We start from the raw sequence: 25,689 nt of genomic DNA on the forward strand, positions 1-25,689 counted from the left end.
AGAGAGAGAGAGAGAGAGAGAGAGAGAGAGAGAGAGAGAACGATATTTTCTTGTGTCTGTAATTATTTTTGTGTCATTAATAAAAAATATTGAAATTTTATTATATTATCAAAATAATCCAGATTGTAGATTAAAAAAAAAAAAATCTGTCGTCACAACGTTTCACACATAAATCATTATAAATTAGCCCAGTTTCTATCGAATTTATGTCAATATATGTCTAAACTGACATAATCTAGATTGAACTTAGTTTAACATAGAGGCATTAATACAAATTTGTCCCTGCTATTTGTCTGCATTAAAATAAATCAATACAGATTACTGCCTATTTAAACCTCAAGTTTCATGAATTGATGATTTTTTGTTTGTTTTATAAAAATACTTTCTTTTTTCCTAATTAATTTTTTTTTTCTGTAATTACCTATTTATATTTAATTAATAAAATCAGTAACAATAAAGTAATAATAAATAAAAAATAAAACAAATGAATCAACAAACTAATTTTTTTTTACATAATTTAATTTAATTTGTGAAAATAACGAAATTAACAAAAATCTAATTAGCAATTGGATTTCTAGTGGAACTAAAAAATTACTTTCAATTAAGGCTCTGATTTTTCAGACTTGTGTGTATTTAAATTTTATTTTAAAATGAAGGTAATGTTGGCTAATTGGAAAAAATGTAAAAAGCAAATTTTCTCTCTCTCTCTCTTTTTTTTCTCTTTGAGAATATAAATATGGTAGAAAAGAATTTCAATTTTAACCGATGAACGTTGGAAAAGTTGAGGGTTGAGAGGAGAGGAGAGCAAAAGAGAGAGAGAGAGAGAAATTCTGACAGTCTGCCAACGCAATTAAAGCCCTGTCGTCGACTATACGACTATGTTTAATTTCGAGTACGCTAAATTCATCCCCACCAAGTTTCTTAAATACGTAATCCCGCAACTTAAGCGAATCACATTGTTCTCGTTTCGTATACAAATTGTGGAATAATTAAATTCAATTAAGAACGAATCGCTTCTGCGAAACTCGACAATATCGTTCAACCCCCTCCCCACCCCCCCTTCATCCCCCTTACCCCCTCACACAATCGAAATCACAATGAAACCACAATAGTGAGGAGAATGAGTGTCATCCGCAAAGCAGCAGCTGGATTTGAACAATTAACAAACTCCTGAGCAATAATAATTGAATAAATTTATCAATAAGGGGAGGGGGGGGGTGAAAATATTATGTAAAATCTTGACTATACATTTATACATTGATTGAAAAATGTTTATTTTAAATTAACGGAAATATTATGGCAGTACAAAATACTGGTAGTACCAACTACTAGTGGTACCAAAAATTAGCGGTATCAAAAATTAGTGCTACTAACTGATAGGGGTACCAACTATTCGTAGTAATAACTATAAATGGTACCAACTACTGATGGTACCACTAATCGTTGGTACCACTAACAGTTGGTACCACTAATAATTGGTACCCCTAATAATTGGTACCCCTAATAGTTGGTACCACTAATAAAATTAATTAGTATTAATGGTACCAACTATTAGTAATACTAACTTTAATTGGTACCAACTATTTATAAACAATTATTAATAGTACCAACTGCAGATGGTACCAATTATTAGTGGTACCAACTGTAAGTGGTACCAACAATTAGTGGTACCATCAGTAGTTGGTATCATTTATAGTTAGTACTACTAATAGTAGGTACGACTAATATTTGACATCACTAATAATTGGTACCACAAATAATATTAATTAGTATTAATGGTACCAACTATTAGTAATACTAACTTTTATTGGTACCAACTGTTTATAAACAATTATTAATAGTACCAACTGCAGATGGTACCAATTATTAGTGGTACCAACTGTTAGTGGTACCAACTGTTAGTGGTACCAACAATTAGTAGTACCATTTATAGTTAGTACTACTAATAGTTGGACGACTAATATTTGACATCCCTAATAGTTGGTACTACTAAAAATTGGTTCTATTAATAGTTCTTTATAAATAATTGTTACAAATAAAAGTTAGTATTACTAATAGTTGGTACCATTAATACCAATTAATATTATTATTGGCACCAACTTTTAGTGGTACCAACTATTAGCTGTACCAACTATTAGTGGTACCAACTATTAGCTGTACCAACTATTAGCGGTACCAACTATTAGCTGTACCAACTATTAGCGGTACCAACTATTAGTGGTACCAACTATTAGTGATGTCAAATATTATTCGTATTAACTATTAGTAATACTAACTATAAATGGTACCAACTACTGATGGTACCACTAATCGTTGGTACCACTAACAGTTGGTACCACTAATAATTGGTACCCCTAATACTTGGTACCACTAATAGTTGGTACTATTAATAGTTGTTTATAAATAGTTGGTGTCACTAATAGTATTAATTGATATTAATGGTTACCAACGGTTAGTAATACTAACTTTCAGTGGTACAAACTATCAGTGATACCAACTATTAGTGATGTTAACTATTAGTGATGGCAACTATTAGTGATAAATTATTAATAATAATTGAAGTAAAAAAGTTATAAAAATTAAATAATTCATTGAATAATACATTTCATTTTTTATAATCTTGTTGATGATATTAATAATTGATGAAAAGTTATGATAGTTATGGTTTACTTTAACAAATTGAAATCTTCGAAGATTTTCCTTTAGTTCCTATTCCATTGTTCGTATATTCCATTGTATCTATAATTGTTCGGTTATAACAATAAATAATAATTATTTTTCATTATTCCTTTGGAACTTCAATTATCTAAAGCTCTACCGTCTTTCATTATTATTATTATTTTTTTTTCGAAAGGTTTCTTTTTTTCTGTTTCTGTTTTTTTTTCTTCTTTTTTTGTAATTAAACAGAATAATTTCCATTTAATATCGAAATGTAAGAGTTGACTTTAAATTAAATTTTAATAGCGTAAAGTGTACGATGATAAGAAAATTCTCCAAGACTGAAACTGATTTAAAAATAACAAGTTTCCAGCAAAGGTAATTTCGCTCGACATTTATTTTAAAAAAGAATCTTCTATATAAGAGAACTTTTTTAAAGTTATCGACGCTTATTATAAGTTAAAAAAAAAGAAGAAGAAGAAGAAGAAGAAGACGAAGAAAAAAAAAAGAATGGAAAAAAATGACTTGAAACATTGTGAAACTTTTCTTCTTTTCCTACTTAGCTGGAGGCAATTACGCTGCATATGCAATTGTGAAACTTTTATTACAGAGAGACTTTCCATAACAACCTATTCGTTTGACAGCATAATTAGCTAGTTCTATAATTTGTTATAAAAATGTAAATTGAACCTTATGATGAAACTCTTAATTAACGAATATCAAGAATTCGCTTTGACAATTTCTTGTTTTAAATCAACATTATTCTCAGGATTTCTTTTTTTTTCTTAACCACTTGATCAATTTATATCGATTTATTTTATTAGGAAATTATAATAATTTTTTCATCAAACTGAATTATTTTTTTTTGAAAATAATTTTTAATTAAATACTAATATTTTGAATGAAAATATTAAATTTTGTCGAGTTCTACAAATTATTATTGTTTCTTTATGAAACTTTTTTAATTAAAATTTCCCTAATTAGAAAATTGTAATAATTTTCTAATTAGTGAAAATTTTTAATGAGATTTTTAATGTTTTAATATTGGAATTATTTTTAAATACCAACTTTTTTTTTCTTTCCTTTTTCCTCTCTAAAATTGTACCTCGTGAAGAATAAAATCACATTTATAAATAATTACTTTTCAAACTCAATGCAATTTTTTTTTTTTTATAAAAGTAAAGTTAATTTAATAAAGCCATATATATATTTTTTTTTTTGCTTTATTCGAAAAAATTTTTATCAAAAAAAAAAAAAAAAAATAAGGAAGAAAAAAAAATTGTTAATTAATAAGTTTTAATAACTCATGAATTATAGTTGAATGTAATTATGAACGTTTGTTATAATTTCTTATTACCAGGGAAACTAATCTCATTTCCTCATTGAGTTTCACATTTAGTTTAATGAAGACAAAATCTCATTTAACCAGTATTTGGAAAACTAATAATTACTTGACATAATTACATCGTAAAGTTATATCTCGCACTGATTCCGTATTTCTAATTTATGATTCTGTGTTAGTTTTGAATAGCATCTGCCTGAAATATTGATGAGAAGTCGCGCGCACAAACTTGGAAATCAAAGATAGCGCTACATCTCAAAATATATAGTTTATCACGTAATATTCAACCCCCCCCCCTCCCCTCTCTCTTAACATATATTTCAAATTAATTGTTATTCTCAAAAGCAATCAAGGCGCTTTCTCATTATTCTCCCATTGTTGAATTATTGACATATATAAATTGATATATGAAATTTACATTAATTTCTGATTAATTTTCTAATTAAAAATATTGACTTTTATTTTGATATAAAATTTTAATTCGAAAAAATAATATTTAATTAATTTATATCTATATATAATCTGTTTTAATTTAATTAATATAATTATATTTTTATTAATTTTATGAATAATTTATTGATTTTAATTATATTTTTTAACTCTATTAATATTTTATTGAAACAATTTTTCAATAATCAATTTTTTTTAATAAATAATTTTATTTTTTTTTTGTATTTTTAATTTTGGAATCTGAAAATTTTCTTTTATAATAATATTTTAGAAAAATAACTTTTCATCGAATTTTCTGGTTCAATTTTCTGATTTGTCGATAGCACTTTTATAGACCATCAAGTAGTTTGCGGTCTTCCATTATAGAAGCCATCATCGTTTTCTCTCTCTCTCTCTCTCTCTCTCTCTCTCTCTCTCTCTCTCTCTCTCTTTCCCTTCACACTCTCAGAAAACAATCTAAAAGCACTGACCTTGTAAGTGTACTGGTCGAACATCCTGGAGACGTCGAGATCGCCACTCAGCATCGAGTATCCAGCATCCATGCTCTCCCTCCTCTTCTTCTCACCTCCTGCAATAATTCGTTTTGTCAAATAAAAAAAAAATCACACTCACACAATTAAATTTAGCGCACAATAAAACTTAATACCGAACAAACTGATTGTTATTGCACCGACAATTCCGTCGCTCATGATACGTTTATTTATTCGCCCACTTTTTAATATTTCACTTTTTTTTTTTTTTTTAATACCTAATGATATTTTTTCTTTTATTGAAAATCGTTTTAGTCTTAAGGGAAAAGAGTATAAAATTGCCTATAATAATTTAATTAGTAAGAAAAAGAAATTTCAAAAATCGAAAAAAACGGATCAATTATCCCCCACCCGTTTTTTTTTTTTTTTTTTTATTTCCAAAATGTTTGCGACTGTGACGTTAATTTACTGCGGCGACGCGCTAACGCGCGAGCGCACCTCGTTCTTGTCGAACGAGCAATTACATCGCGGTTATACCGCTTGTCATCGAGTGGTAAACCAACCGGTGTATTCACTCGATCACGTCACGAGTCACTTTCACCAATAATTTACATCAAATTGTCCTCCAAAAATCATTGAAACAAAAAAAAAAAAAGGAAAAATTTTTTTTCGAAATTAGAAAAATATCACAATTGGAGAAAAGAAATAATAAAAAAAAAAAATGCCACAGTGAGAAAAAGGAAAAAAAAATAAAGTAGCGTTAATCAGGGATTTAAAAAAAAATGATGGAAGACACGTGGTGGACTGTCTTTGACAAAGTTACGATTAGGTTAAGTGGTATGAGAAAGAGAGAGTGAGAGAGAAAGAGAGAGCACGCGACGCGTCAGGGAATCCCCCTGAATAAAGCAGCGCTCGGTGTGAGAGGTTAGAGACGGCACGACGCGGAGATAGATTAGGGTGAGGTTGGGTCGCGAAGGTCTTTGGGTCGGTCTCGTGGTACACGGCGCGTGCTGCCGCGATAGTCGCCGTAGATGCAGTGCACCGCGAGAGCTGGATGTTGCGCTCCACCCCACCCACCCTAGCTGCCGCCGCCACCCCTCCCTCTTCAGCCTCCTTCCCCCGCGCCCTCTATACCGTCGCCACCGTCACCGACAGCCAGCCGACGCCACCAACTCACCACACGAACGTTCTCTCAAATATATATATATATATATATATATATATATATATATATATATCTACCTACCTGCAAAGGCCCCCTATCTCTCTCTTTCTATACGTTCGTGTTCGCCATATCTGTCTCCGGCACCAGACTAGGATGAGCTTCACGACCTCCACCAGGATTCGCCACAGACTGCTCTTTTCTGCGCAGAACAACACCGGTTACGCGAACGGCCCGCGTCGAATCGGCAGATACGCGGATAACATCCAAAGAAGAGAAAACCACTCGGAGAATACTCACCGCGAACTTAACGACAGGCGTCTCTTTTTTTTTTTTTTTTTTTTTTTTTTTTTTTGATAAAAGACGACGCGCCTGTCTGGTACAGCTTCCGATTTTATAGCTTCGGCTACTCGAGGATTTTTTTTTTCTGAGAAACTGAATTTTTTATATCCTGCGATATTTAAAATACGCTGATTAGGGTTTGATATTGTTTTTTTGAAAATCACAATGATAGCAGTAAATAAAATTATTGTTTATAATTAAAGATGAATCGTGTTGAAAGAAATGGAGAAAAATGTTCTATTGATAAATATTTTCATTGGAATCATCAATGAATGGTAATAGAAAGACTGTATAGGGAGAAATGGTAAATGTCTGATAGAGTGCGTTCGTGGTTAGGTGGTTGGGGTGACAGGTTGCTGACCTTAGGGTCGTGCGTTCGATTCCCAGCGCTTGGGAATTTTTCCTCTGTTCAATCAGTAGAGTAGTTCAATCAGTGGCAGTTTTAATCAATAGCAACCCAACCAGGGGTAGTTTCAATCAATAGCAGTTCAATTAAGGGTAGATTCTATCAAATGTAGTTCAATCAGTGGTAGTTTCAATCGATGGTAGTTCAATCAGAGATAGTTCCAATCAAAAGCCGTTCCAATGTATAATAATTTAATTAGTCGTAGTCCCAATTAATAGTAGTTCAATCAATGGTAGTTCCAATAAAAAGCCGTTCCAATCGATAATAATTCAATCAGTGGTAGTTCCAATCAATAGTAGTTCAGTTACTGGTAGTTCCTATCAATAGTAGTTCAATCAATAGAAGTTTCAATCAATGGTAGTTCCAATCGATAATAATTCAATTAGTGGTAGTTTCAATCAATAGTAGTTCAGTTAATGGTAGTTCCAATCAATAGTAGTTCAATCAATGGTAGTTTCAATCAATGGTAGTTTCAATAAAAAGCCGTTCCAATGGATAATAATTTAATTAGTCATAGTCCCAATTAATAGTAGTTCAATCAATGGTAGTTCCAATAAAAAGCCGTTCCAATCGATAATAATTCAATCAGTGGTAGTTCCAATCAATAGTAGTTCAGTTACTGGCAGTTTCTATCAATAGTAGTTCAATTAATAGTAGTTTCAATCAATGGTAGTTCCAATCGATAATAATTCAATTAGTGGTAGTTTCAATCATTTGTAGTTTCAATAAATGGTAGTTGCAATCAATGGTTGTTCCAGTCAATAGTAGTTCAAGTAAATGGTAGTTTGAATAAATATTAGTTCAACCAATGGTATTTTTATCAGTGATACTTTAAAGAATGGTATTTCAATCAATGATAGTTTAAATCAATATTATTTGAATCAATCGTAATTCAACCATTGGTCGTTCAATCGAAAGTAGTTCAATAAATATAATAAAAATCAATATGGTAATTAAAATTAATTGTAGTTTTAACGATTAAAAATTCTTGTTTATGGTAGTTATTATTAATAACTACACAATAAATGCGTTACTACCCTTACTATAACTGTCAGTTACAACCAAAAAAAATATCTATAGCTAAAAAGTAATCTTCTTTTTTTGAAATATGAACGAGGCATTCGTAAAAATAAAATTTCCACATTTCATTACAAAGAAACTTTAATCAGAATCTTATGAAAATTGGAATTGTTAATTTTGCAAAGTTTCGAATAAGGAAAAATAAAATAAAAAAAAAACTTTTTACTTTAGAAACTTTGTGTATGTGTATGTGTGTGTGTGGGTGTTTTAAAATATCCAACTTTTAAACAGGGATATTTTAAGCATTCAAAAACTAGAAACTTTGCAAGCTTAGAGAGTTAAAACAAAAAGCTTTTAAAATAGAATGGTTGCCTCTTCATAAAATTATAATATGATTTTATATCTTAGCCAGTGTTTGGGTTTTTAATTAGATATATACTTTTGCAAATTAAAATTTTTTTTTGTAGATTCTATTTTTTGTTTTTTTTTATATTTAATATATAGATATTGAAATAAATTGGGAACAAAATTTTGACAATATAAAAAAATATAATCAAAATTCGTTTCGACGAAGCTATTATAAACTAACAAACAACAACTATCTCCTAAATATTTAAATTAGTTGCATTATAATAACCAAGATCTCGAAGAAACTTGTAATATTATAGTATCGTTAAACAAGTGATCAACAACTATCATCATCATTATCATTTTGAATGTAAATTATTAATTGTCACACACACACACACACACACACACACACACACACATACACACACACAACGAAAACTTGGAACAAGTTTTATTAAAATGTTTCATTTCCATTTATTTAGTTAAAACATGTAAGCATCCTCTGAGGTAAATTTAAATACTGAACTACAATGTATTGAGTGGATTATTACTATAGTAATTAGTTGATTACTATTAGCTATTAATTTATTTCTACTAGCTATTAGTTTATTTCCACTATTACTATTGCTATGATTTTTTTATGAATAGAAATTGAATTACAATTACTACAATATAAAAGTACAGGATTCTTATTAATTAATTAGTCGATTTCTACCAATTAATAGTAGGTTAATAGTAGGAATTAGTGGATTACTACTAATTAATACTGGATTAAAACTAAAAACTAGGGGGTTTCTACTGGTAATTAGCCGCATTCTGCTTAGTGAGCTAATACTGCTAGTACTACCAATTTTAGTAGGAATTAGTGGATTAATACCAGTAGTTTGTGGATTATTACTAGAAATTATTAGGTTCATACTAGGAATTTGTGGATTAACACTAGTAAGTGGTGGATTATTACTAATAATAATTAGTGGATTTATACTAATGATTAGTTGATCTCTACTTAGTGTCTTACTACTAATAGAAATTAGTAGATTAATACTAGGAATTAGTTGAATAATACTAGGAATTAATGGATTAATACTAGGGATTAGTGAATTAATGCTACACGGAGAAAAAAGATTTCTTTTATAAAGTAACTTTTACTACTTTCAGAGTAAAATTGGACCAACTCGAAGTTTCTGCGCATCTCTGGCAATTTTTACTCCAAAAATAGTAAAATTTACTCTAGAAATAGTAAAACTTACTACGGAAACAGTAAAATTTACTACAGAAATAATAAATTTTACTATTTTTGGAGTAAAAATTGCCAGAGATGCGCAGAAACTTCGAGTTGGTCCAGTTTTACTCTGAAAGTAGTAAAAATTACTTTTTCTTTTTCTCCGTGTAGGAATTAGTGGATTAATACTAGGAATTAGTGGATTTCTACTAGTAATTAGTTGATCTCTACTTAGTGTACTACAACTACTAGTTATTAGTAGTTTAATACTGGTAATTAGTGGATTTATATTAGGTATTAGTTGGATGATATAATGAATTTGTGGATTACTACTAGAAGTTATATAATCTCTACTTATTTAACTAATGATAGTAATTAGTGGATTAATACTAACAATTACTGGATTACTACTATCAATTACTGGATTACTACTATCAATTACTGGATTACTACTATCAATTACTGGATTACTACTAATAATGAGTGGATTACTACTAGTAATTAGTGGATTAATACGAGCAATTACTGGATTACTACTAGCAATTACTGGATTACTACTAGTAATTCGTGGATTACTACTAATAATTACTGGATTACTACTAGTAATTCGTGGATTACTACTATCAATTACTGGATTAGTACTAGTAATTCGTGAATTACTACTAATAATTAGTGGATTACTACTAGTAATTAGTGGATTACTACTAATAATTAGTGGATTAATACGAGCAATTACTGGATTACTACTAGTAATTGATGGATTACAACTAGTAATCCATTAATTACATAATACTATTACATAATTAAATACTACTATTACATAATTCTACTAACAATTACTGAATTACTGCTAGCAATAAAAGAAATTATTTTCAGCAATTAGTGAAATACTACTAATTAAACGAAATGAAATTTAAAAAGAAATTAACATAGCTAAAAAGGAAAAAAAAAATTCTTTTTCCTTTTACATGTTATGCAGTAAAAGTGAACGTATTTCGTGCTGTAAAAACTATTAAAGTCGCTCTTGTCAGAAGAGTTGGATGGCTATTAAGTGCAACACTTGCCCTATCATTTATGCGTCCAATTGAATTTCTATTCTTGGGACGAAGTTCTATATGTGGCCGCAATGTTGGTGCTTTGGTCACTGGTATATAAACACGTGGTATCTGCACGTGGGTTTCATTCATGAATCGTAATGGTAGCAGTAGCAGTAGTAACAGCGGCAGCGATAGTAGCATAAACGTAGTAGTAGTAGTAGTATCAGGTATAGGATGTCTGGCAGACTTGTTGGAAGAGAGAGTGAGAGAGAGAGATATATATAGATAGAGCATTGTAGTGGAGCGACGTGCGGGTTTATGCGGTGGGTTTTCGCCCCGAGCCAGCAAGAGGACGCGAGGAAGCGGTATACACGACGACCGTGGGGTCAGGCGTGATATCTGGATTCTCTCTGACTCACTCTCACCAACTTTCTGTCTCTCTCTCTCTCGCTCTCTCACTAACTCTCTCTCTCTCTCTCTCTTACTCACCCCTTGAAGCTTATAGCAAGCCAGCCTTGCAATCCTCACTCTCGCTTTGGTTCACTCTATGCTTTTCATTCTCTGTCTCTCTCTCTCTTTCACATTTCACCCTCTCATCGTTTGCCCTTCCCAATGGCGTAACTAGAAAACATGTCCCTTTCTTAGGAATTTCAAAAGTTTACTATATATATTTTCTCTTTGTACCTTAATAAAAATAATACAAGTGTACCTTAAGAAAAATAACAGAAAAGTGCGTATCTTAATAAAAAGTAATTGTCACTGAAAAAAAAAAAGATTTTATATTTGCAACAAAATTGTTTGGTTAAATAATTTTTGTTGATTGAAATAAAGCTATAGAGTTATTTCAATCAAACGTTTGGTTAGATCAAGACAACACGTGTACACTGTAAAAAAAAATGGATTTGAATTTCAACTCCCTAGGTGATGCTATAAAAGTCCCATCCTTTTGGAGTTGAAGCGAAAGGAGTTAATGCCATTACGAGTTAATTTTATGCTTAGGGAGTTCGTTTTATGGAGTCAGTTTAATTATTAACTCCTTTTTTGAGTTGATTTTTAACTCGAAAAATTTAACTCCTAACTCCCGGCGCTGATAACTCCCTAATTTTTTTTACAGTGTAGAAACTTCCCTACCAGGGCCCTAGTAGGGAATGAAACACCACACCTGATCAGGGCCAAATGTAGATTTCCTAATCAGGGCCACATCAGGTGCGGCGTTACATTCCCTAATAGGGCAGTCTGATCCGGCCCCTCTTTTGGGACCTGGCAAAATTTCTCCACGGGAATTATTTGCAGTTGAATGTTTTTAAAATTTTCAAACAAAATTTAGTGACGATATAAAAATAATTTAGTTAATACAATAGAATAATTTTGTCTCAAAAACCAAATGATTTTTATTCTATAATCAAAATTTGAATGTCTGAGTTGAAAAAAAATCTATAAACTGTTAATTGCGACTGTTTGGACGAGAATGAAATTCTATTTAAAGTGAAAGTAGTCACATTTCAAGAAGTGAGTCTCGTTTATAAATACATGTATAGAGAAAAGTGAATGGTGAGTTAATGTAGAACAGGGAATTACGATAAGACCTGATTCCAATAATCTGGTTTCATATTACGCCACTGGACCTTTCACTGGGCGTCTGCAATGTTCGCACCCTTATTACCATCCTTATCTTTCTCTCTCTCTCTCTCTCTCTTTCTCACTCTCATACCACTCTATCGTGGCATCCGGCGACCTTAGGGTTGCGTTCCACTGCCCCATTCACTTTCAACCCCAAAGTTCACAAACCGTGCTGTTAAAAGCCAAGTCAAGGCTTTAAGAGAGAGAAGGCGAGAGCGAGAGAGAGAGAGAGAGAGAGAGAGAGAAGAGTCTGAAGGAGATAGATGAAAGATAAACGAATTGATGACGAACGCTTCGACTTGAAGAACTATTCAAGTCTATTGACCCGTCCATGACCCTGCTTCTAGATTTCAAAGTGACCCTGAGGAACAATAAACTTCCCATTTCATTAACATTTCTATTTTGCCTTTTAAATGAGACTAATTAAATGCCTGTTTCCTTTTTCTTATCGTCTAATGGAGCATGAAGCGTTTAAATTTCATTGTTTTGATGTTTTTCTTTTTTTTTTTGACGCATGAATAATTACAAATCATTAGTAATTTTCATTTTATAGAATTTTATTATAATTTTTCATAATTATTATTTTACAGAATAACCAATTTTCTATATGAGAATATTTATATATAAACCAAAAATTCACTTCACAGAATTTTTATTTGTCCAAAATTGCAAATTTCCAAACAAACAATTCAAAATTTTCATTTGTCCGAAATATCAAATGGCCGAACAAACAAAAGATTTTGGCACAATTTTCAAAATCGACCAATAAAAAATTATCTATATATACATTAAAAAAAAATGAGTAGTAGATTTGACTACTTTTTAACTACCCTGTATAGTACAATAGGTCCTCAACTCAATTTTAAAAGTTGTATTAACTACTAAAAAGTATTTAAAATAACTAAGAATGTAGTTGATATAATAAGATTTTGTAGTTAGTTTTAAATTCTAACTACATTTTTAAGTTAATTGTACTACTAATATTTTTAACTTCTTAAAAAATAATGAAATTAACTACACAAACATTGTTAAACTAACTAAGAAAGTAATTGTTTTAACTTCTTTTCACTCAACTATCAAAAGGTAGTTGAAGATTTCGGATAAATTTTTTTCAGTGTAAAATTGTATTACTTATATTTATAATTAATAATAATTATAATTATAATTTATTCGGTCATTTGCAATTTCAGATAAATGAAACGAATAAAAAATTCTATTTTCATTTTCTCTTCTTTTTAATTCCATTTTTACTTTTTTTATTTCTATTTTCAATTTTCAAAATTTGCTTAAATACTTTCTTTCTGTTTTTAGCAAAACATACGCGTAAATAATAATTGAAAGAAATAATTTCGTGAATGCTGAAAATAAAAGTAAAAAAAAAATAAGAAAAATGTCGATTTCAAGAGATAACAAATTTCTTCAATACCACTCGAATGTAAAATTATTCTCCACCCTCAATATAAGTAAAAGCCCTTTTTAAATTCCATTTCAAATATTTATCCACAAAGTAAAACGATAGAGAAAGAAAGAGAATCCAGAGGGGAAGTTTTCATTAGAAATGTTGTATTTCTTAGTTTGGGATTTTGAGAAAAGAAGATAAGCAGAAAGAGAGAAATAGAGAGAGAAAGAGAGAGAGAGGAGTGAAGTAAATTATTCTGCAGGAAATTATTCTACGGTATAATAATTTCTCCTATTCTGCAATGGATGGTAAAGTAAAAGGAAAAGAGAGTTTCAACTGAGGGAAGGGGGTAAGAGAGGGTTGGGAAAGAAATATAAGAGACAGAAATGTAGATAATTAAACTAGAATATAAATCCCTCATGCATGTATAACGAAGGAAAATAAAATTCCGTTTCTATGAGGAAAGAGAGAAAAGAGAGAGAGAGAGAGAGAGAGAGAGAGAGAGAGAGAGAGAGAGAGAGAGAGAGAGAGAGAGAGAGAGAGAGAGAGAGAAAGATCTCCTATCAGAACTGTATGCTAACGAAATAGTAACTAGATTTACCTAATGCTTAATTCAATAGATACATTATTCCAAGTTTAATATATAATATTATACTTGACTTAAAAGTGATTTAATTATTGATATATCTTATACATATTTAATTTTCACGTTGCAAGACTTTTGCTGTATACACAAGAAAATTGTCAATTCCAAAAGTGAATTCAAATGACGTCTCTCGTTGAAACTTAAATTAATGTTAATTTAAAATGAAAAATGTTAAATTTACATTTTTTTATAAGTTTTAAAAAATTTTATCGGTTTTACAATCAACTTAAATTCATAAAACGATTTTTTTAATATATTTTTTGAATATTGTTTAATTTTAATATTTTTTGAATATTGTTTTATATTTTTAATAATTTTTAATATTTTTAAATATTTTGAAATATATTTAAAAAAAATTTTTTTTTTTTAATAATAATTTTATAATAACGATTTTTTGGAGATATTAACAAATAATTAAAACTATTAATATTTTCTAATAAAACAAATAATAATGATTGAACAGAGTAAATTGAATTGAATTTATGTGTTAATTGAGCGAATATGTATAAATTACGTATTGTTTACTTTACTTGTTATTCTCTGTAATTAGTTATTGTTTATGCAACTTGGAAAGCATATATACAAGTGCTTCTCATTAAGCGGTGGAAATTCGAATCACGTCTCTTTATAATTTACCTTCATGAAACATTGTTTATCTATATTCTTTTGTAAATAGATCGTTTTACAATTTATGAATAGGTAATAAATTTTTATTTTTATTAAAAAAAAAATTTACAATCTTGTAAATATTTTTTAATTAAAGTTTTATTTATTTATTTCCTTTTTTTTTTTTTTTAATAAAACAGCGAAATAAATAACGAAAAAACAAAGACAGTTTTCTACATCTAGTGTTTTACGTGTCTGACCGAGAACAGTTTATACTACTGTCATGAATTTTCGTTTATATTGCTGCTGTGTCTGATCCAGGAGGCAGTAAATTTTTTTAATGGATTAGTTCACGTAGTTTCACTAGATTTTATTTATTATCTTCAACTTGTAATTTTTTTTTATTTTTTGTTTGAAAAAAAAAGTTTGTTTTTTTTATATTTTCTGCAGAATTATGATTTCAGATAAAAATTAAAATGTTTCTGTTGTTTCTATGATAATAAAAAAGGCATATAATTTTTTTTCTCTCTGAATTCATAATTTTTATTTTAATAATAGAAATTTCTAAAAAAAAAATTGTTTTCTCTATTTACTTTGTTTTTTTTTCTTTTTTAAAAAATGGATTTTTACCATATATATATTTTTTTTAATCTCCTGTTTACTGTATTTTTTTCCCGACATTTTATTTACTTTGTTTTTTTTTAAACTTTGTTTTTCTCTGATAAAAAAATTGAATTAAAACACAAATTTATTTATCAAACTAGTGATTTAATTTTTGTCATAAAAAAAAGAGAGAAAACAAAAGCGCTCGGTACAAAAATATATAAAAAAAATTCTTGTTTTCCGCAAATATATTTTTTCGAATTTCTCACTGTTTACGAATATATATATATATATAGGTTGGATATAAAAATAGACTATTAATCAATTTTTGCTAGAGAGCTTTTTACAATCGAGAAGATACGATGGGGGAGAAAGAAACTTTTTAATAAAAAGAAAAAGTGGGGAATTATTGAAAAAGGAAAATAAGTATAGAAAACAGGGACGAAAGAGAAAAAAAAAAGTTGAGAAAAAAGGAAGAAAAGAAAAAGTAGAGAAAAATATAATATAAAGATAATAATAGAAATATATGGTTTTTTTTTTTTATTTCGAATTTCAATTTAATATTTCAAGAATGTAAAGAAAAATTTTTAAGATCACTTTTGTTATATTATTGTATTTATATTTTTTTAGAGCATTAATTTTGCAAATTTTTTGCAAAAGAAAAATAAAAACGATAATGGAAAAAAGTATTGGCTTTATTAGGGGGGGGGGGGTAAAAAAGATCAGGGAATAAAAAAAAAACAACTCGAGTAAGGAAAAATAGACGAATGAAAACAAAAATGAAAAAAATAAACTAAAAGTAATATACAGAAAAGAAAAATAGTAGTAGCAAGAAAATCCAAAAGAAAAATATCAGAAAATATAATTCAAGCGTAAAATGACTGAATTTAAAAATATTTTCTATTAAAGTGAAAAATAATTCAAATAAAAATTACAGTATTTCAATTGATTTATTTGAAAGACAAATATTAAATAATTGACAAAAAATTAAGTTTTAATATAAAATTATTTAAAAAAGAAAATTTATTTTGAAAATAAAATTATTTTTTTAACTATTTGAAATAAGTTATTTGCGATAATTATCAGTGATAATAATAATTATTATAAATAAGTAATAATTTAATTAATAATTAAATCAGACAAATAAGAAATAGAAAAATATAATACACACGAGAGAAACAAGAAAATAGGGGGAGAATTTTTTTTTTTGCGTAGCGATAGCAATCTTGGTAATGTGTATAGTTGGGCGCAAAAATTTGAGGCCGTTACTTCAATTTGAAAAGTCGTAAAAGGTAACTGCTAGGCATCCCCTTTGTATTGTCGGATGTAGCTAAAGAACACGCGGACGTTCGCGGCGCGTCGCGCGCGCACATATCCCGCGGGAATCAATATCCGCGAGTTCCCTTTCCTTTCGTGTTCCCGAGGGATGTTACCCCCAGAATACCCCTTACTCCTTTCACCCCTCTGACAATCTCCTCTCGCCCCCCCTCTCGCCCTCTTTCTCTCTACCATTTTCCTGATAAATGTGATTTATAGAAGGAAAGAGAGAGGAGAGAATATATAGCCCACCTCGCGGTACTCCCTCTCTCTTTCTCATTCCCTCCCTCCCCCCCCCGTCTATATTTCTTTCCAACCCCCATTTTCCCACCACGATGTGATTCGCCCCACTACTAAACTTGCGACTACAAAACATTCAATTCGAACGAGTCAAGTTAAAACGAAATGGATTTTCCAGTTCGTGTGTATAGTCCCAGGAAAAGTTTCATCTTTAGATTTGAGATTTTCTCAAGAGCCTCTGGAAGTCTGTCTTTTTTATATAATATATACCTATATATATATATAGTCTCTCTTATTGCCTTGTTATTCGTGAATGATAAAAGGATCTGTTTTTTTTTGTTCCTTATGAAATAATTTTATTACAGGGAATTAGGTTTTTCTTTCGAATTAATAGGAATAATTATTAAGAATTTATTTTTATATTTTAGTTTTTTTTAAATTCTGAAATTCAAAATGGCGAATCCAGTATGGCGGTTGGGGAAAGTAAATATCTCCATTATTCAATGAATTCGAAATATTTTTGGCTGACTCAAATCTTCTTTTACTACTGAGAAACAAAGAATTTTATTTGTTTAAATTTTTTTTTTCTAGTTTCATTAAATTGAGAAAACATATTTTGAAAATATTTTCACTGACTATAACTGACTTTTACTACTTGAATTGCAATTTTTAAAAATTCGATTTCTTTTGTCTGACTTAAACCGGGTTCTACCACTGACAAAAAAGGTATCGATTCTGACTGACTAAAATTGACTTTTACTACTTAAATTGAAATATAATTTTTTAATTTCCTGTCTAACTTATAACAGGTTTTACTATACTGAGAACAAAAATACGATAAACACTTTGTCTGACTAAAACTGCCTTTTTCTACTTAAACTGGAATTTAAAAAATTCATAAGATTCTGTTGTTTTTTTTTTTTGGTCCAATCAAAAAGTGCCCCATAGAATTTCAAAAAATTAAAAAGCTTTTGTCTGACTTAAATCAGGTTTAACTACTAATGACAAAAAATTAGCTGGACCCACTGGCTGACTGAAATTGCCTTTTACCACTTTGGAATTTTAAAAAATTCAGCAACTTCCGTCTGCATCACTTAAACTACGTTTTAACATATAATTTTTCTAAATACTATTTTTTCACTAAATTTTGATACACTTTTATTTATTTATTTATAATACAGATTCGGAATGTTTTTTCTTTATTAAAAAAAAAAAAATTCTCCATACAAACATTGTTTACTCAACAATATTTAATCTTTATATACAAAAATTTGTATTCATGAATTCTAATGAAATTTCCAGAGCGTAAAATACATATATGGAAGAGGAAAATATGTATGACGAAAACTCGAAAAATTTATGCTGTTAACTTGAACAAAGATTAAGATGCAAAAAAAAAATTTTTCATTTTATTTCCTCATTGCTGTTTTTGAAAATAAAAAAATAAACAATTGAAATTATTTTCTTTGTCAAAAACTGAATTTTAATCTTTTTCAAATTTTCTAGATTTTCCAATAACAAGGTTTTGAATATAAAAATAATTCTTTGTATTGTTTCATTTTTTTTACAAAAAAATTTTTTTTTTCAATTATGTTAAACAAATTTTTAAATGTTTTTGTAACATAAAAAATATATGTCAATTAACAAAAGTGACTAAAAATGATTTAATTTATATGATAAAAGGAAAATTTGTTGAACATATATGTATATATATATATAGAGTGAGAGAAAAAAAAGGGAGAGAAAGAGAGTGATGAGACACAGATGGATATAAAATATTCCCGAATGAAAAGCCAAGCAAAAGAATTACAAGCTATTTCAATCGCGATTCCAATTTCATTTGACCCCATCGTCCTTTGATCCAAGAGAGCCACGAGGTATGCGGAACGTTGAAAAGAGATGTGGCAGAAAGCGGGGGATGATGTGACTTGTATTTTATTCCCATTCCCAAAGCCCACACCCTCATATCCATCCCCCACTCTCTCTCTCTCTCTCTTGCCCCTAACTTTTTTTTTTATTTTTTTTTCTATGTTCCCTTCTTTCAAACTCTCTCCCCCATCTTTTTTTTTCTCTTGACAAGCTAAAGAAACGAGTTTTCTATAAATGTTGTGGAAAAATGAAAGCCCCTTTGATGTTTTATAAGAACCTCTTTTAAAAATTCATCATCTCCTGGTTCTTAGAAGTAAAGTAAGGATTACACTTCTTTTGTATTATAAAAAATACTTCAAAAGTATATATGACTAGAAATATTTTTATCTTTATGAAAATTTATCGTTTCTATTTTTTTAAATTATTATACGAGATCGTCAATCGGATTATTTGAATCAAATAATTTTTTTATAAGTATAGAATTAATTTTTTTCATTAAGCATCGTGAAAGCTCAGGGGGATGAATATTTAAATTCTTTTCCACTTTTAGATTTTCCAATTTCCATTCCCACTTTTACTTTTAAATTTTTATTCCCACTATCATTTTTTCTAATTTCCATTCCCACTTCCACTTTTTCTAATTTCAAATCCTATTTCCATTTACAATACAACTTCTATTTCCATTTTTTCTAATTTCTAATCCTACTTCCATTTCCAATCCAACTTCTATTTCCATTTTTTCAAATTTCCATTCTTACTTCCATTTCTACATCCACTTTCTCCAATTTCCATTCCCACCTTCACTTTTTCTAATTTCCAATCCTACTTCCATTTACAATCCAACTTCTATTTCCATTTTTTTTTATTTCCATTCCTACTTTCATTTCCAATCCAACTTCTATTTCCATTTTTTCTAATTTCCATTCCCACTTCCACATTTTGTAATTTCCAATCCTACTTCCATTTACAATCCAACTTCTATTTCCATTTTTTCTCATTTCTAATCCTACTTCCATTTCCAATCCAACTTCTATTTCCATTTTTTCTAATTTCCATTCCCACTTCCACATTTTGTAATTTCCAATCCCACTTCCACTTACAATCCAACTTCTATTTCCATTTTTTCTAATTTCTAATCCTACTTCCATTTCCAATCCAACTTCTATTTCCATTTCCTAATTCCATTTCTACTTCCACTTTTTCCAATTTCCATTCCCACCTTCACTTTTTCTAATTTCCAATCCTACTTCCATTTACAATCCAACTTCTATTTCCATTTTTTTTTATTTCCATTCCTACTTTCATTTCCAATCCAACTTCTATTTCCATTTTTTCTAATTTCCATTCCCACTTCCACATTTTGTAATTTCCAATCCTACTTCCATTTACAATCCAACTTCTATTTCCATTTTTTCTCATTTCTAATCCTACTTCCATTTCCAATCCAACTTCTATTTCCATTTTTTCTAATTTCCATTCCCACTTCCACATTTTGTAATTTCCAATCCCACTTCCACTTACAATCCAACTTCTATTTCCATTTTTTCTAATTTCTAATCCTACTTCCATTTCCAATTTAACTTCTATTTCCATTTCCTAATTCCATTTCTACTTCCACTTTTTCCAATTTCCATTCCCACTTTCACTTTTTCTAATTTCCATTCCCACTTCCACTTTTTCTAATTTCCAATCCTACTTCCATTTACAATCCAACTTCTATTTCCATTCCTACTTCCATTTCCACTTTTTCCAATTTCCATTTTTAATTTTCTAATTGAAATTCCATCTTTTATTAAAAATTAGAAAAAGTGGAAGTGAGAATGGGAATTGGAAAAATTGGAAATGGAAATGAGATTTAAAATAGGAATGGAAATTGGAAAAAGTGAAAGATAAAGGGAAAGTGGGAATGGGAACCGAAATTGGAAAAAGCGGAAATGAAAATAGAAATGGGATTGGAAGTAGAAGTGGAAATTGGAAAAATTGGAAGTGTAAATGGAAGTGGGAGTGGAAATTGGAAAAATTGGAAGTGTAAATGGAAGTGGGAATGGAAATTGGAAAAAGTAGAAGTGGATTTGAAAGGGAAAGTGGGAAAAGTGGAAGTGGGAATGAAAATTGGAAAAAGCGGAAATGAAAATGGAAATGGGATTGGAAGTAGGAGTGGAAATTGGAAAAAGTGCAAGTATAAATGGAAGTGGAGTGGAAAATGGAAAAAGTGAAAATAAAAATGGAAATGGGAGTTAAAATGGGAAAAAGTGGAAGTGGAGTGGAAAATGGAAAAATAGGAAGTGAAAATGTAAAAAAATATTATTTTACAAAAATATATTAATTTTTACGATTTTCTATATATTGTCAAGTGGTTTGTAAAACTTGTGTTTTATATGGAACTTAAATTTATATATCTACATAGAGGGTCGTCAGATTGTTTTTACGAGATGTCTATGTATAATGAAAGAATTTGTGAGTGATGAACGTTAGCACGCACATGCAAGTTATGGAATTATTCTGAACGCATTGTCTTTGTCACGATTTTGCCATTGAGAATTTAGCAGCAAAATTCCAAAACTGTTGTATATATATATATAGTGTGGTTTACGACGCGGTCGTTTCATTCTTCCGGATTCCAAACTAAAACTCTTGTGAGTTAAATTTTCCTTGCGTTCCTCTTTTCTTTGCAAACAATTTTCTATATAATACTCGCTCGTGCGATAAAAAAAAAATCAAGACAGATGAATCGACATTCAAAAGGTTGACCTTTACATATAATCAATGATCCTTTCTAAATGAAACAAAAAAGAAAAAATTTCATCTAAATGCCAATTTACATTTTTATCCGTCGATCCAAGAGAAGATATATTGTAATGATTGCAATTTTCTTAGAAAATTGAAAAGGAAAAAAAGAAATTGAAATTGATGCTTTAAAATATTTTTCTACTTTTTGATGTGAATTTTTTTTTCAACTATTTATTTCCTAAGAACAAAATTTTTTGAAAATTTATAATTTTTTTTTACAGGCTCAAGAACAGAAAAAGGATGATGCTGCCTTTACTGGCGAACGGTGAGTTTTTTATTTTCTATATTCTACTAATTATGTGAAAATTTTCGAATGTCAAACATAAAGAAATTCCTGTCAATTGAAATTATTCAAGTAGAGAAAGAAAATTTTAGGGAAAAATTATTTTTTTCAGTAATAAAAGTACATTTTAGTCAGACAAAAATATTTTATTATAATTATTATATTAAATTCATAGAGAAAATAAATGTTCTTATCCAAAAATTAATTCATAAAACTGTTATATAATATTTTTCATCCTCTTTGCATTGAAGGAATATTTAAAATTTTTTCTCGATATTATTTTAAAAATGAGAAGAAAAAAAAATATATCGAATTTAAAGCAGAAGCAGCAGAGAGAGGGTTTTTTTTAAGCTCGCGACAAAGGACGCTCTTTATGGTGTGATAATTATCTCGCGCAACGAAGTTCATATAAATTTATTTCATTAGTCGACGGAATCGAAAGAAAAATTGAACGAGAGTCACTGCGCATGATTTAAAAAAAAGAGAGAGAGAAGGAAGAAGAAGAAGAAGAAGAAGAGAAAAATGTAGAATTATTATCTTGGTTTTTTGCTATATATAAGGGAAAGACAATAATTTCTCTTTAATTTTCTCCATTCCCCTATTATTACCTTTTTCTCTTTCTCTCCTTCTCTTCTTTTTTCTATCATGTGGATTATTCTTTACGACTATAGATATATGCATTTCTCTTTATTTCGTGTTTATTTTCGTTTTGTGGAAAAGAAAAAAAAAAAAAAAAAAAAATTATTTTTGCTGAAGCAATGTTTCTTGCCGAAGATCTAGATAGGCGACGGTGTTGCTCGAGCGTTTAGCGAATCGTCGATAAATCTTATAAAAGGAGAGAGAGAGAGAGAGAGAGAGAGAGAGAGAGAGAGAGAGAGAGAGAGAGAGAGAGAGAGAGAGAGAGAGAGAGCCTCTTGGCAAAAACTATGAACGTTTGAAATATTCAATGGCGCATATATACATGGTACATGTAATCCGGCCGTGAAGTATGAACGAATATACATATATATAAATATAGTATATATACGTATATAAATATAGTATATATATATACTTTTTTTTAATCTCGTATATCTAGCGCTAGTCGTAAATATTACTTTGCAATATACGCTAAAGTCCGACAGGAAAAAGGAGGGAAGGAGGGTGGAATACAAGTCATGGTTTGTAGTTAAGGGTAGATTCATTTGTATTTTACTTTACTGTACTATATGATCTGAAACTGACAATTTTTTTTCCCCCTCTGTTTATTTGTTTTAGCAAATTGCAAAAAAATGTTATCCACAATTTATTATTTCAATTTTTCTTTTTCTTTCTTTTTAATTGATACGAAGAAAAATATTTTCCACTATTAGAAATTAGGGCATTTTTTATTTATTTATTTATTTATTTTATTAGCGTCTCACAATAAAAAAATCCCTTTATGAATATAAATTGCGTTCACGATTTTAAAATAGTTGAATGGAATTTATTTTAATTTCAGAGATCGATTATGTAAATCCATTTCTATTTCCACTTCCACCTTTTCCATTTTCTACTCCCACTTCCATTTCCACATCTGTCTATTTACATTTTCCTTTCCACTTCCGCTTTTCCAATATCCATTGCCACTTTCTTTTCCATTTTCATCTTTTCCGTTTTCCGCTCCTACTTTCATTTCCATTTCCGCTTTTCCAAGTTCTACTCCCACTTCCATTTCCACATTTTCCTATTTCCATTTACCACTTTCGCTTTTTTAATTTCCATTTCCACTTCCACCTTTTCCCTTTTCCGCTCCTACTTTTATTTCCATTTCCAAATTGCAGTTCCATTTCCACATTTTCCTATTTCCATTTCCACTTCCACTTTTTCCAATTTTCGCTTCCACAATTTTCTTGATAATTTTTGATAGATTAATTATAAGAAAATAGTGTTGGTGAGAATGGTAATTTGAAAAAAAGGGAGTGGAAATGAAAATGAGATAGAAAATTAGAAAACGTGGAATTGGAAATGGGATAAAAAATAAGAAAACGTGGAAATGGGAAAGAAAATTGGAAAAAATGGAAAACGAATGAAAATTTATTGCATAAATTAAAATAATGTATTATTCAAATATTCTCCTTTAAATAAATAATAAATAAAATAAAATAGAAATAAAAATAAAAATTTATTTATATATTTAATAAGGAATTAAAAATATGTAAAATATAAAAAAAATTTATTTATAAATATATATAAAAATTCGTACTAAAAAAATCTACGTGATTTTAATATTTTTGACATTTTTATTTTTCATATTTTTATTGAAATTCTTTTAATAAAAAATAAAAAAAATTATATCCCATCGCGTTTATACAGTTAAATAGAAAAAAAAGAAGATGAGTGCACTTTTAATGCGTCTCTATTCGTTAAAGCAAAAAATTTCTTTTTCACTTCTTTATTAATATTAATATTCTGTGAGAAAAAAGCTAAAAAATTTTTTTAACAAAATATAAACCTAAAATTCAATATTTAAAATTTATATTTCCATTTATTTTATACCATGAAAGTTTTTAATTTATTAAATTTCTATTATAGGAACTCATTTATATTTTATATTAAAAGACGATAATCTCAATTCATCGTATTAAGTAAATTTTTCATTAAGAAGAAAAAAAATTAAAGCATTTCTCTCTCTCTCTCTCTCTCTCTCTCTGTATATGTAGACTTACATATAAACATGAAATCCGTGGAAAAAAATGCGAGACTCTTAAATTGGAAAAATATTAAAGTGGAAGAAAATTAAAAAACTTTTTTATAATTAAAAAAGAGGATTAGAAAATTATAAAATATTAAGAATACCCAGGGGAAAATGAAATACCTCGGTGTAATAAATAACTAGTTTTTTTTTATATATATAAAAAATGAAATAACGAAAAAGATGTATATATATTTTATTTTTTTTTTTTTTTTGAGAAAATCCTATGGAATTACTGGCGGACTTTTTTATTGCCCATAAAAGTATTAAGTCTCCATCGGGTGTCCCATTATGTTGTAACTGTTGTACATTTACATTTCACTATTTTCATTTCGATACCAATATTCCTTTTTTTTAATTTAAAATAAAATTTTTATCAGTTTTCATTTTTTTTTTCGTATTATTATAGAAAGATAAAGTAAATGTGACATTCAGACAGTTGAGCTCGTCACACACATATATATATATATATATATATATATACACAGTGTCGTAAAGTGCTGTGGAATAATCGTCACATAAATAACGAGGAGTAGGTATAAAGTTTCCTCTAATAACAAAAGTAACTGCGAAAGCGAGGTAAAAGTAAAGGAAGAAGAACCCAAGAAGGAGAGAAATACTCTATGCATAGGGGGGGGGGGTAAGGGAGGGGGTGAATTGCGAACGAGAATATGAATTATGCATTTTGCTGTCAGTGGTTCTCAAAATTCGTTTATTTTATATCCAACATCAAATAGCTCTTTACTAATCCATTCAAAAACTAATTATTCGTCTGATTCATTCCAATAATAAAGCTCGCAATTAAGCCTTTTCATTTATTCAAAACTTTATCTTCAATTGAATTCAATTTTCTTCTCTTTCTCATTCAAGTTTTGTTATTTTATTATATATCACCGTGACATCAAAAATAATTTAATTTCATATATTTATTATTTTATTTTATTGAAAAATTGATTTTTTTATAATTTGTTTCATTAATATTTATTATTGTAAAAAATAATATTTTTTTTAATGCAATTAATAAATGGATTTATAGCAACAAAAGAGACAGAAAGTCGTTATTTTGTGAACAAATAAGATGACCATTCGTGTCACGGTAGAAAGAGAGAGAGAGAGAGAGAGAGAAATTTCATTTTCTCGATG

General features: G+C 29.0%; 2 protein-coding genes across 4 annotated transcripts in view; one reads left to right on the forward strand and one right to left on the reverse strand.

Annotated features, from left to right (window-relative positions):
- Positions 1–6,185, reverse strand: part of LOC127290520 (TOX high mobility group box family member 3-like) — a 228,154-nt gene extending 221,969 nt beyond the window's left edge. Inside the window, exons 1-2 of one of the 3 annotated variants that reach the window (XM_051319143.1) lie at positions 6,167–6,185; positions 4,921–5,018 (exon numbers count right to left, since the gene is read on the reverse strand). In XM_051319143.1, coding sequence (XP_051175100.1) covers positions 4,921–4,992 — 72 coding nt within the window. In that variant the 5' untranslated portion in view covers positions 4,993–5,018; positions 6,167–6,185. Of the gene's footprint in view, positions 1–4,920; positions 5,019–5,096; positions 5,958–6,166 lie in introns of those variants that run through there. The other 2 variants (XM_051319141.1, XM_051319142.1) reach the window with 2 other exon arrangements.
- The window catches only part of LOC127290524 (odorant receptor Or2-like), a 169,461-nt gene that overhangs the window by 113,042 nt on the left and 30,730 nt on the right, over positions 1–25,689 (forward strand). The window contains exon 4 of the mRNA XM_051319151.1: positions 21,772–21,815. The gene's annotated coding sequence lies outside the window, so the exon portion shown is untranslated. The remainder of the gene's footprint in view (positions 1–21,771; positions 21,816–25,689) is intronic.

This window comes from Leptopilina boulardi, unplaced genomic scaffold, assembly GCF_019393585.1.
Source record: "Leptopilina boulardi isolate dan_hultmark-lab unplaced genomic scaffold, ZJU_Lbou_2.1 LbouV2_70, whole genome shotgun sequence".
NCBI lineage: Eukaryota > Metazoa > Arthropoda > Insecta > Hymenoptera > Figitidae > Leptopilina > Leptopilina boulardi.